The sequence below is a fragment of the Myodes glareolus genome, chromosome 13, assembly GCF_982192425.1.
Source record: "Myodes glareolus chromosome 13, mMyoGla1.1, whole genome shotgun sequence".
In the NCBI taxonomy this organism is placed as follows: Eukaryota; Metazoa; Chordata; class Mammalia; order Rodentia; family Cricetidae; genus Myodes; species Myodes glareolus.
The window spans coordinates 44,786,050-44,799,604 of record NC_142038.1 but is presented as its reverse complement, the minus strand read 5'-3'; the positions used below and the strand labels follow the sequence as shown (position 1 = coordinate 44,799,604).

The 13,555-nt window shown below is 42.2% G+C and overlaps 1 protein-coding gene across 5 annotated transcripts in view; it reads left to right on the top strand.

Moving 5' to 3' along the window:
• Positions 1 to 1,503: 1,503 nt before the first annotated feature.
• Tcerg1 (transcription elongation regulator 1) overlaps positions 1,504 to 13,555 on the top strand; it is a 51,796-nt gene continuing 39,744 nt past the window's right edge. For 4 of the 5 annotated variants that reach the window (XM_048419711.3, XM_048419709.3, XM_048419707.3 and 1 more), the window contains exons 1-4: positions 1,505 to 1,631; positions 7,849 to 8,074; positions 10,477 to 10,629; positions 11,422 to 11,863. In XM_048419711.3, coding sequence (XP_048275668.3) covers positions 1,573 to 1,631; positions 7,849 to 8,074; positions 10,477 to 10,629; positions 11,422 to 11,863 — 880 coding nt within the window. In that variant the 5' untranslated portion in view covers positions 1,505 to 1,572. Of the gene's footprint in view, positions 1,632 to 7,848; positions 8,075 to 10,476; positions 10,630 to 11,421; positions 11,864 to 13,555 lie in introns of all 5 variants that reach the window. The other variant, XR_007228830.3, reaches the window with a different exon arrangement.

Sequence of the window (13,555 nt, the reverse complement as noted above, 5' to 3'; positions counted from 1 at the left end):
TCTCTTGAGTTGCCTATTCTGGACATTTCATATAAATAGAGCAATACAGCAGTGACCTTTTGTGTCTGGTTTCTTTAATTTAGTATACTGCTTTCAACGTCCTTTTTTTTTTTTTTAGGTATTTCAATCTGAAAAATACTCCATTATTGAAAAAGGATGCTTAAAAGAAATCCCACACTAGCTCAGAATTGAGTCTAATAGAGGGTTATTTATTTAGGGGTAGACTCACAGATCTCAGTCCTCTGCTCGAACGAGGAACAGGAACCAAATCCTGCAGCCAGAAAAGTGGGCGGATGCCTGCTTTACAAGGGCATAAATAGTATAAGAGGCCACGCCCAAGTGGGTGGGTAACTTAAATGGTACTGGAGGTAGGAATGGTAGGAATTCCTACAGCACATCATAGGGCTATTTTAAAGCTATGTACCAGCTGAGGGATGCCATCTCCTTTTTCAGCATTGTGAATAATGGTACAAGGGCCATGAGAGAACAAGGTTTTGAGTTGGTAGAATCACTTTGGACCACAGTGGGACTTTGATGTCACGCTGCCTTCGGTTTAAGGCCAAGACGTATCACTTACTAGCTGCATATGTTGAGCAAGTAATTTAACAACTGTGTCTTATTCTCACCTATAAATTATGAGTATTTGTACTTACCTGTCAGTGGATTTCAAAGTCTAAAGGAAACAATGCATGGCCCGTATTTAGAATAGGGCATAGCACATATATTAGGTCTGTGTAAAATTTATTATTAATTTGAATTCAGTAATGACAGTGGTCATTTTCACTATGCTATTGCAATCCCTGGGTCCGATTTTTTTTTTAAAGTTAAACATATAGCATACTTATAATTACTTCTGGCATCAGGCCGTGCTGATTTAGACAGCTTTATTTTGAGAGTGAAGGAGAAATCCTAAAATGGTAAATAGCAGAGGCTTCCCTTCTCTAATTTACTTACTTTAATGCAGTAAATTATATAACATGCCGCCTGCTGTTGAGTAGACAAACTGGAATACCTTCCCGTTGTAATTAATGCTTGTAATTATTTCAGAACAAGCAAACACACCATAGTGACTTACGCCTCTTGTAAACTGCAAGGGCGAGAAATACCGCTTTCCCCTGCAACCTGGTAATTGGTTCAGGTACGCCCCAGGTCGATTTCGATTGGCCCAAAGAACGCACAAGCTCTCAGTCTGAGCTATTAGTGGCCAATATGGCTCCACATCTGGCCCTAGCCAGCCGCGCAGACACGTGGCTGCATTTGGCAGGGCTGTACTCGGGAGGACCTAGCTTTTCTTTCCGCCAGAGGGCGCCACCTATTCCTTCTTGCCACTGTCTCATTTCCCATGAAGCCTACGAGCGGCCAATCAACTGACAGTCTCAATACCGCTTTCAAAGTCGGCGGGCCCTTTGCCCAATAGTCAAGCAAATGCCGGCCTAGCGTTAAGATTGATGGCTTGCTTCCCCAATCATCTTATAGATTCCGGGTAGTCCCACCTCCTGGGTGTGGGATTGACGACTCTTCGGACCAATTGGGGACGCCGAGTCGGCGGGTGGATGAACGCGACAGTCTGTAATGGCGGAGCGTGGCGGGGACGGAGGGGAAGGCGAGCGATTCAACCCGGGGGAGCTGAGGTAACGGGCGCCCGCCTTTCCTCCCATCTCGGCACGCTGGCGTCCCAGGGGCTGGGGCTGGCTGCGGAAGCCCCGGGGGACGGTGGGGAGACGGGAGCCGCGGCCGGCCGGAGTCGGCCGGACCGCGTGGGGCTGGCGATAGGGGGAAGGGAAGGCGGCTTGAATGAGAGCCGGGCCGGGGCTGGGCTGCGGCCTCCTGCGCGCGGTGGGGCGCACCCGCGTCCTTTGGGGCCCGCAGCCCCGATCTGTGCGCCTCCGCCTTAGGCCGCGCTCCCCGGCCTCGCCTGGCGGCCCGGACTGGCTGTTCCCCTTCGCCGCCCGGCCGGGCAGGCACTGCCCGAGCCGCCGTGGCCTCTTCCACGCCCTCCGCGGCCTCGCGCTCGCCCGGCCTCCCGCTCCCCCTTCCTCAGCCTGCCCTGCTTTCCTCCGGCCCTTGTTCGCCATTCCTTTTCTTTTGTGAGGGTTCGCAGCTCTGACCGTTTGCTGGGCCGCGACGGCTGCATCTTGAAAGCGCTCTCTTCCCCCGGATCCTCACCCCGGCTCTGAACGGGTTGCAGGCTCCTTTCGTGGGCCAGAGGCGCCGCCAGGCCTGTCACTCGTCCCTCTTAGTGGTCGAGGAGACTTCTCAAAGGGGTTGGGGAGGTAGAACGGGTAAAGGTTGGAATGGTGGACTCAGGAAATGGTTTGATGTGTCCGGGTCCCTAGCCTGCCACCTCGCTCTTTGCTACCCACGCGTTATCCCTACCAAGGCGGTGACCTTTCTTCCTCTGGGACCTCCTCTCTCAGTGCCTGTGCAATCCGTGATTAAAGTTTGATCGGAGTGACCGAAAAATACCATCTCTTTGTAGGTGGTTATTGAAGAGAAAGAGAGGTGACTTACGTTTTTCTGTCTGTACATTTTTTTTTTAAATGTAAGGGAAAATTGCCATTTCAGATACTCAGCTTCCATTCTGAATCGTGCCGTTTTCCCAAAGGAAAACAGCAGCTTTGGTTTCGAGGACTCATGTTTTCAAGAGTGAGGTCTGAAACTTTCTAAGGAAATGGAGATTAGCCTCTTTTGGAAGAAAATAATGGCTTTCGGATCCAGAATGTCACACACAAAAATTCCCTTTTTGGCAGGAGCAAGGTTTTGTCTTATTTCTGAGGTGAATCTTGACCCCTTTTTGTCCCCATACATATGTAATGAATGGCTGGAGTGCGTTTCCAGGGTCTTCCAGTGTAAGTGTTAGGAAGTTTATTTTTGATTGTGGTCTCAAGATTTGATTAGCTAGTCTCAGGGTCTTAGCGGAGCCTTGTGAGAATGTCTTCAACTTCACAATTAGTAGTCCTGTGAACTCAATCCTGATAGTCTAGACAGTATTGCAAAACTGATTTTAATAAGACTTTAATTAGATGACTTGCTGCAAGTATTTGGTACCTTAGCTTCTTGGTTTCGAAGTTGCTTATGGATCTATGTATGGTGGCGAACCCTTGTTAATCCAGCATTCAGGAAGCTGCGACTGTTAGATTTCAGCCAGCCTCGATTACTGTGACTCTGTGTCTCCTTGCTTTGTAGATAACATTGTATAGAGAGAGGGTTTAGCACTGCTCTAGATTTATGATAAACTGGCTGCTTTGATGGCAGAAACTGGCCTTTGTCGTGTATTTGCATCCCATATGTTTCATAATAGTGGCTATCATAGAGTCTGAGAAATTCAGTGTGTAATAGGAATATGGTAATAAACCAATATTGAGATCTGGTCACCTTATTCTACTACATTTATTATGCAATCTGTGACAGTTACTGGCCTAGGTCCTGGCAATAAAGGAAAAAGTCCTCTGTTCCTAAAGACCTTCCATTTTAATTGAGGTTGGTCAAATCTGAAAGGAAACTGACCCCATCAAATGAGGAACCAGCCTACAGGTGTGAAGCACTGTGAGCTGGTTGGCTGGGCTGGGACTAATTCTTGGGTCCCATCTGACGGATTGTTTGCAAATGTTTGCTCCCTCTATGTAAGTAGGTAGCATCTTTAGTTTCTTGCCCATTCAATTAAAGTGTTTTCTCTGAGAATTTTGCTTATCTAGATAGATTACTTCTAGAAAAAACATATTTGTATTTTCAGGATATTCTTTTGGAAAAAAAAATAAAGACATTTCTTCGTGCATGTAGACTTCCCCCAAAATGTTGGAAGTTGGTGGGATCTCAAGTCGCTTTTGCAGTCTCTAAAATTCAGAGATCCAAATGTCATCCTCTGGTTGAGGGCCCTGAAAGTAACTTGCAGACAGTTTTGTGCAGGGGGGTTTTGTTTACTACTAATATTTAGGACACGGTACCCCAAACCTGGATTTTTTTTCTGGTGAAAACAGGAATGACAATACTCTGGCATTGCTATAAACTAGCTGCTGTAACAAGCTATTTTTTTCTTTGTAAAGATGGCATTAAACTCACCTTGAGTTGTAAGAATTAAGAGAGTACAGAAATGCCCAGGTAACCATGCTGGTGAGGAGGAAGTGCCAGGCTCATAGGCATTATTAACAGTGATGCATAGTATCAGTGTACTAAAAGAGCTGGCCACTGGCGGTAAAGGTCAGTGATGGAGGGCTTCATAGCATTTGCTCGGATTGGATAAAGGTCCAGAGAGGGCCCGCGAGACAGACCCTAGAGGTGGTGAACAGGTTGAGGTGACATTTGGGCTGAGTCTGATTAATGAACAGTTGGATGTGGGAAGCACATGCCAAGCATGGGATCTGTAAGCATAAACTTCAGTTTAATAAAGTTGATGTATTTGAAGATCAGAAATACTGGAGTCTGGAAATGCCCACAACATCCAGATAAGAGCGGCCTGATAATAGCTGGGTAGTAATAACTGACATTAATATCAGCAGCAGTAATTTAATAGCATGGGACACTAACGTTAATGTGATAACAGTACTGAGTGGCTAGTGCTTTAAAGCATTTCTGGTAGTTGCTCTTCCAGGTGCTTCATCTGTTATTTAGTCCTCTCTCTAGGTTTTGGTGAGGAAGTGTTGAAGTAATGTATATAAAGATCTCAGGATATGTTCTGCGTGTAACTGGCATCAGAAAATAGTAACCTTAGGCTATTGCAGCAGGAAATTAGTGATAGCTTTTAGACAGAAATCTGGGAAATTAACTAAGTGCTATATATATATATATATATATATATATATATATATATATATATGAAGCTCTATGAGACATTGGGGGTAATTGAAAGTGCTAATAAAATTTTCTGTATATTGGCTGGTACCTTAAATTGTTTGACAGGGTTATCTCATTGAACAGAACTGTGGGGTAGCTTTCATTTGAAGTCTGCATTCATTTCTGCGGTAGGAAATTCAGACTTGGGAATTATTGTAATTAGCCTGATGAACAGAGCGGTGTGGCTTCATGGTTCTAGAGGCTCAATGCTTGCTTTTTTGTTGTTGTTATTTTTTTTTTTCAAGCCAAGATTTCTCTGTAGCTTTGGCTCCCAAACTAGCTGTTGTAGACCAGGCTGGCCTTGAACTCAGAGAGATCTGCCTCTGCCTCCCTGAGTGCTGGGATTAAAGGCACTCACCACCACCGCCTGGCTTCAATTCTTGACTTTAAATTAGGGTAGGAATATGGATTCCAAAGAAAGAAATACTGTAAGTTTTTTGAAAAAGGAAAAGTTCACCAAAGGAATATTTAATATTAAGGTACATTCTTTTTTGTTTGTTTTTGTTTATGTTTTTTGAGACAGTAGTTTCTCTGTGTAACAGTCCTGGCTGTCCTGCAACTTGCTTTGTAGATGTACACCAGGCTGCCTTCACACTCCCAGAGATCCGCCTGTCTCTGCCTCCTGAGTGCTGGGATTAAAGGTGTGCACCATCAAATAGAAAAACCAACCCCCACTCCAAAGAAAGAAAGAATATTATTGTTAATCTAGTTTTTTTGGCATGGAAATTTGGATTGTGTGTAATGTACAGACTTAGTTTAGCTACCTAGAAGATTTGGTTAAGTGCTCTAATTGACTCTGGCAGGTTGAAGCTTTATAATAGTTTTTTTTTTTAAAAATTTATTTATTTAGAGATTGCCTAGATTGTACTCAAATTTATGATCCTATTGTCCCCCCCCCACAAGATCTCACTATGTAGTTTGTTCGTCCATCTGCCCTCCCTTCCTTCCTTCCTTCCTTCGTTCCTTCCTTCGTTCCTTCCTTCCTTCCTTCCTTTCTTTCTTTTTTTCTTTTAAAGCAAAGTTTCTCTGTGTAATCCTGGCTGTCCTGGGACTTGCTCTGTAGACTAGATTCATCTTGAACTTGCAAAGATACTCCTGCCTCTGCCTCCCAATTGCTGGGATTAAAGACCTACATCTTTATGCCTGACCTGCCTCTGTCTTTGAATAGCTAGGATTGCAGGCAATAACCACCATGTCTGGCAGTAATAAAAATAATTATTGTAGGTTCTGTGTCTCATCCTTGTATGGTAGCTTTTGTGTAGTATCACCAAGGTATGCATTGGCTCATATGAGTAGGATTTTTTGTTTTGGTTTTGGTTTTTCTCTGTATTCCTGGCTGTCCTGGAATTCACTCTGTTTAACAGATTAGCTTCAAACTCAGAGATCTCCCTACCTCTGTCTCCCAAGTGCTGGGATTTAAAGGTGTACACCACTATGTCTGGCCATATAGTATTTTTTTAAATTACTTGTTTTTATTTCATGTGCTTCGGTGTTTTGCCTGCTTGTATGTCTGTGAGGGTGTTGAATCCTTTAGAACTAGAGTTGAAGAGAGCGGCGAGCTGCCATGTGGGTGCAGGAAACCCAGGACCTCTCAGAGCAACCCATGTTCTTATCTGCTGAGCCATCTCTCAACCCCTCATTTGATTATTAATGGGCCATACTGTGTCTAGACCTGACAGTGTGCTGGGGAAATGAGTGAACAGAATTCCTCTGAAAGGGTTTATAGGACATTGACGTTTTAATTTTTAACACTGAACCAGCTGTGAGGCCTTGGCCACAGACACGGTATTTCGCTTTTATGTGCCCTAGTTCCTTAACATAAAATGGGGATAATGGTAGTGTTCACCTCATATTCTCATAGAAGTGTTACTAAACCAGCAGTATTTGAAGAGAGCATAGTATACTCCCTGGCACGTTGTTTAATCACTCGGGGCAAAGGTAAATAATAGTACTGTTTGTTTTTTTGAGGCAGGGTTTCACTGTGTTGTTAGCCATGGCTATTCTGGACCTCACTATGTAGAACAATCTGGCCTTCAACTCAAAGAGATCCATCTGCTTTTGCCTTCCGAGCTGGGATTAAAGGCGTGCACCACCACCATCTAGCTATTTTATGACATTAGTTATTTACTCAAATGCCATGGAGAGACTACACTTGGAGAGACAAGATACTTGCCGTAGCTTGTGGTGGAGGGTGCAGTGAAGGAAGGTGCACAATATTTGAAGTGTCTTAAGCTACTTCTGCTCTCTTCTAATAAAAAGAAAATTCTCGCTACATAATATTTTTTTATGTGTGTCTTGATGTGTATATGAAAGTCAGGACACTTGCAGGAATTAGTTATCCTATCATGTAGATCCCAGGGATCAAACTCAGGTCATCAGGCTTGGAGCAAGTACCTTTACCTGCTGATGGAGTTTCACCAGCACCCCATCCTCCCTTAAAAACTTTAACCTCAGCACTCGGGAAGCAGAGACAGATGAGTTTGAGGCCATTCCAGTCTACGTAGTGAGTTCTAGGACAGCTAGGGCCATGTAGAGAGACCATGTTTCAAAAAAGAAAAAAAAATTTAAAAAAAAGCCAGGCAGCGGTGCTGCACATCTTTAATCCCTTAATTCTACCTTGTGGATCTGGGGAATCAAACTTAGGGCACCAGGCTTGGCAGTAAGTACCTTTACTTGTTGAGTCTTTTCACTGCCCAAAACATTATATATTTATTATTAGATTGAAGTTGTATACTCTTGGTTGGAATATGTGGGGTGTTCCTCTCAGTCATATCCTTAGACAACGTTAATTATGATAATCTGGTATTACTTAATTTTCTGATTTGCTTTTCATTCTACCTTGTGACTATACGTACTGTTGTGGGAAGATCTCATTTCATTCACATCTCATTTTACTATGCAATTGCAAAATAATGGCTTTTCAACTCTTGCTTGCACTTGAGCCCTTTAAACATTGCTCTAGTTCAGTATTAACTACTTTTGGCTTTTTGAGAAACTCTTCACTGTTCTTCCATACAGGATGGCTCAACAGCAGGCCTTGAGGTTCCGAGGCCCAGCTCCCCCACCAAATGCAGTGATGCGAGGCCCGCCACCTCTCATGAGACCTCCTCCTCCTTTCGGCATGATGAGAGGCCCTCCTCCACCACCCAGACCCCCCTTTGGACGGCCTCCTTTTGATCCTAATATGCCACCAATGCCTCCCCCAGGAGGAATACCTCCACCTATGGGCCCACCACACCTCCAGGTAAAGAATATAGAGGTTGCCATTTCTTGGTTGGCATCAGAATCAATTTTATATATAGGTTTTGTCTTAAAAACTTGATTCTATTTATTTTTGTTTAAAGATTTTTCTTTATGTGTATGAGTTATGCCTACATGTATGTATATGTTCTGCACGTGTGCCAGATACCCACTGAGGCCAGAAGCATGTACCTGATACCCTGAATCTGGGGTCAAAGACAGTTGGAAGCCACTATGTGGGTGCTGGAAACCAAGCCATCTTTGCAGCACCTAAAGATTTTATTTCATTTTTTTAAATGTTTTATATTTTAAAGTGTGTGTGTGTGCACGCATGCATGTGTGTACACACACATACACACACACACACAGGAACTACAAGAGTGGTACTTGAACTATAGAACTGTAGAAAATGACACCTAAGGAGACGTGAAGTTATTAATACGGGAGTCAGCAGGGAATTAGTTGGGTGGTGGGTTAACACAGCTGCCTTGACGACTAGTTTATGTTTATCCTCAGTAACTGGGTTCTCTTCTGTAACCTGTCTGCTGTGTGAGAAGACTTTCGCATCTTAGTGTACTGACTGGAGGATGCTTCTCTTTCCTGGCTTATGTTGCTAGCAAGTATATAATAGATGTAGATGTATAAATATACTATTGAGTAATTATCCGCTCCCGGAAATGATCCTAGGGTAGAATTTGGAGAATGATAGTAGATTTAGATTTCAGTTTTTTTTTTTCCCCTCGTGATGTACAAAGGGGTGTTTACCTTTTTTTTTTTTCTCTTTCTTTCTCTCTCTCTTTTTTTTATTTGAACTTGAACTTGCTGTTTAGCATAGGCTGGATTGGACTTAAATTTACTGTGTATCCAAGACTGACCTCGAACATGCAATTCTGCTTCAGCCTCTGGGTGCTGAAATTGTTGACATGTACTACCATATAAAATATACTAAACTCATATTTTTAACTGGAGGCTTATCTATAAGTGATATATAAAAGTAGGATTATATTTATTTGAAGTTACAAAAATCCAGTTTTCTAAGTAGTGACTATAAATTTACTATATATACATTTGATCTAGTGCAGTTGATTTAAAACTATTAGTTGAATATTATTACAATATGACTCAGTAAGCATGCTCCTCTAGTAGTGGAGTGACATGTCTTAAATGCTGTGATGCTGCTTTTGGTCTTGATGGATAATTGTTTTGCTTTACATTAAATCCTCTGAATTATTTGTTGCTTAGGGTTCATGAGACATTAGGGTAGATCTTTTATAAATGGAGTCTGTTGATGCTGGAGAGACATAAGCCTATGTAAGGAACAGAAACAAGTGGGGTAGGGAGTACTTTCAGGAAAGTGGGACTCAGTTCCTTGTCCAATTTAAGGTGCTTTTTGGTAATTGAATTTTTATATTACATTCAGATTATAGACAGCATCTTTTTATCCTCGTTCAAAATGACAGTCCCAATATTGATTTTATTTTTACTTCTGAAACTGATGCATAGTGTAAACTTAGTTGAAGAGTACTTTATTATACTAAAGTTACCAGGCCTAGGTATCAGAAGAAGCAGCAACTTCTCTTGCTTCAGATGCAGCTTTGTGTGGGATCTTGTTAGTAGTCACTGATGGTGACAGTGGAGGAATTTTCAGGTTCTGTTATTCACAGGAGTGATATATTATTTCTAAGGTTTCCACTAAAAAGTAGGATGAGAGGCTCATGCAGAGGTGAGTTCAATTCCCAGTGCCAAGACCAGACCAGAATAAAAGAAGCCTGAAGATAGAGTGGGCAATTAATTGTTTTCTGTATTTGTGACACTCACTGACATTTAAAATGAATTTTATTACTATTGTAGGAAAAATTGGATAGGAAAATACCTATGTAGCTACATTTTTTCTTGAAGTAAATAATGAAGATTACTGCTGTGTGATTTTGTAAAATAATGTTTGTTAGTAGCTACTGTGAATGAGTTTAGGCCATTGATATGCTTAGTATTTAAACATAGGCACTTGGTTGGGATGTAGCCAGGAGTAGAACAATTGCATAGCATGCACAAGGCCCTGGGTTCAGCTCCTACCACCACAAAAACAAAACATGAAAAAAAATCCAGAATATTCTAAAAAGTCAACATTTTTCTTTTAAAGCATTCCAGTGTATGAAAAATGCAATGAAATATAAAGAGCAAAAAGTTTACCCATAATGGTATAGCCTAGAATTAGCATCTGTCAGTATTTTGACATTCTTGTTACTAATCAATTTTATTAAAGATTAATCGTTTTTCTTATGCAGTAGCCAAATGTATTTGAGCAGACAGCTGTTTGCTTTTATAGTTCTTTGCTTTTGTGTAGAGGTATGATTTAATAATAATCTGGAGTTTATAAGTGACCATATTGTTCTTGTGCATTCACAGAGACCACCTTTCATGCCTCCACCCATGGGAGCTATGCCTCCTCCTCCGGGTATGATGTTCCCACCAGGAATGCCTCCTGGGACTGCTCCTGGTGCCCCAGCACTGCCTCCCACTGAGGAGATATGGGTAGAAAATAAAACTCCAGATGGGAAGGTAAATTACAAACATATTCAACTTGTTATTTCCATGGTGCCAAAGTAGTGAAAATTTGATAGATTGAGATTGAAATACTTCTGTTCATGAAGAATGAGCCTCCGGCAGGGACTAGAGTATAACTCCAGAAGAACTGGCTGCATTAGATTTTGCTGGAGTTACAAGGTTGCGTGGAGGCTTGTATTTTAAATGATATACCACAGATTCTCAAGACTATCTTTAGGCATGGGAATCATTAGCAGGGATCAGCATGTAGTTGAACTGTAGTAGCTGAGACTACGGTGAAAGAATACAAAACTAACAGGAGAAGGTGCCTGAGGTAAAATGTGATCTAAGGGAAATAGACCTCAGCTTCCCACAGTCCTTAAGGAATGAAACTATGTGTGCTTCATTTTCTTCAGAGTAGAGTGGTGGCCACACATAAGAAGTTTTTCTAGCAGCATGCTCACCTGAGCCTAGAGGTTTTCTGTGGTCATACAGTACCATTAGTCTGGCATTTCCTAAAATTCCAGACTCCCAGAAGGAAAGCAGACTTTCAGCATAGCTGCATCATTTGCATACACAGTGTAGGCACAGTGCACAGCAGCCTCAAGTCCAGTTCTCAGCATACTAGCCAAAAGGTCAATATTGTCAGCAAGGCTTTCCTCTAATTGTAGTCTCAGGCCTTCTTTGTTAACTTCCTTTGCAAAATACTACGTTAGCTTTACTTTCTGTTTTTAAGACAAAATATAGTAGCGTTATTTGTAGTATCAGATATTGTGATTATCACACCCCCCCCCCCTTCCTTTGCAGGTTTATTACTACAATGCTCGGACACGTGAATCTGCGTGGACCAAGCCGGATGGAGTAAAGGTTATTCAGCAATCAGAACTGACACCTATGCTTGCAGCCCAAGCGCAGGTTCAGGCCCAGGCTCAGGCCCAGGCGCAGGCTCAGGCTCAGGCTCAGGCCCAAGCTCAAGCCCAAGCCCAGGCCCAGGCCCAGGCCCAGGCCCAAGCTCAGGCCCAAGCCCAGGCCCAGGCCCAGGCTCAGGCTCAGGCCCAGGCTCAGGCCCAGGCGCAAGCTCAAGCCCAGGCCCAGGTCCAGGCACAAGTGCAAGCACAAGCAGTAGGCGCCCCCACCCCTACAACCAGTAGCCCAGCACCTGCAGTGTCTACTTCAACACCATCATCCACCCCATCCTCTACGACAGCTACCACAACAACGGCTACTTCGGTTGCACAGACAGTATCAAGTGAGTACTGGCCTAGTGTGGGTTTATATTTAGGGGTGTAAAAACCAAATAAATACTATATTCTAAAAAGGTAATTTCTGGCATTACCGTTGATGTTACTTAAGATATGTTTTGACATTAAAATTTTTGAGTTAGAGAAAACCAGGCATTTGAGTAGATGTACTTTTACTTGCCCAAGGGTAGTTCTTGAAGTTAAACTGTAAAAATGTAGCTATTTTAATTGACCAACACTAGTGACTGTAATTTGTAGGGAATTACAAAATTGTGTTTGATCTTATTTTATAGAGTTTTTAATTGAGGCTTGAACAAAGGTCAACAAGTGAGGACTGATGTGGGGCTGTTATGGGATTGGTAGGGAAGTTCTGAGGCAGGACAGTTTATATTGGTCAGTAGACTGCGTGAGAGCAAGCCCAGGATGGATAGTTTTAAAAAAATCAGACAGATGTTCTAGAAAGTTCTTTAGGTGCTAGATCTGGGGGATACTGAAGTGAGAAGGCTGTTAGGAATTTTTCTTTTTTAGAGATGGTAGGCCCTGAGTAAATTTGTAAATGCAGTGGAGATTGACTTAGAAACAGTAAGAAGGAAAAGAATTTTCAAGTATATAGTTACATCCCATGACTTAGAACTTTAAAAAATAAAAACAAGAATGTATACATACCAGATATAAGGGCTGAAGAGGTTTTTTTTTTTTTTTTTTTTAACAACTATTCTGTATGTTGGTGGTCTCACTCTGGAAACAGACTGGGCCAGAACTCTTGAAATAATCTTGGCTTGATCATTGTTACTGTATTGCACTGACTAGATTTCCTTATATGGGATATTTCTGTTTTACCGTCTGGACAATGGATGAGAAAAACAAGCCACACGTTATGCTTGGTAGCTTTAGAAGCTTGGGAATCAGTAGTGTAAAAAAATACTGAAATATACAATTATAATGGATTCAAATTTGAGTATATCTTATTAATTGAGGAAGTAAGGTATATGTATAGGCATGTATGTCCTCTCTCTCCCCCCAGCCCTGGTGATTGAACCCAGGGCCTTATGCATACCAGACAAGCACTCTACTGCTTAGCAATGAATCCTGCCTGGAGACAGTTTTTAGACATTATTTAGTATTTTTAGACAAACTGGGGGAAATGTGTGAAACAGGAAAGCATAGATGTTTTACTAGTATAAGATGTAAATAGAAGGAAAGTTGTGCTGCCTAACTACATTGTGATCTTTAGCTTAGGGTTTTTATGCTTGAGTGTCCAAGGCAGTAACCTGCCAGTGATTTATGGAGTTCATGGTGGTAATGGGAGCAGGGTATTAGAGGCAATATAGCTTTCTATGGAGACTCCTGTTGCTTAAGGTCTCTCTGATGGCTTGAGAAGGATGGTACTTAGTTTACTTTAAGGAGTGTGGTTATGTAGGTATTTCAGTTGTCCTTGTATGCTCCTTTTTTCTGAGTGCTTCAACCTTTCCTGCTGTAATTGTCCTGAAAGGACCTTTATTCTCAACATAAGATAACAAAGTCATTGCTCTCTTTGCTGCTAGAGTATCAGTTTTTATGTTGTGTGTCTGAGTATTCTGGTGCTGTGGTTCTAGTCTCACCATTTCTCCACCTTCTCTACATGGTCGCTTGTCTTGTTAGAATCCCGCCCTGGGTTAAATAGCGTGGGTTGAGATGTAGGGCGTTGGTAGTATTTGAGT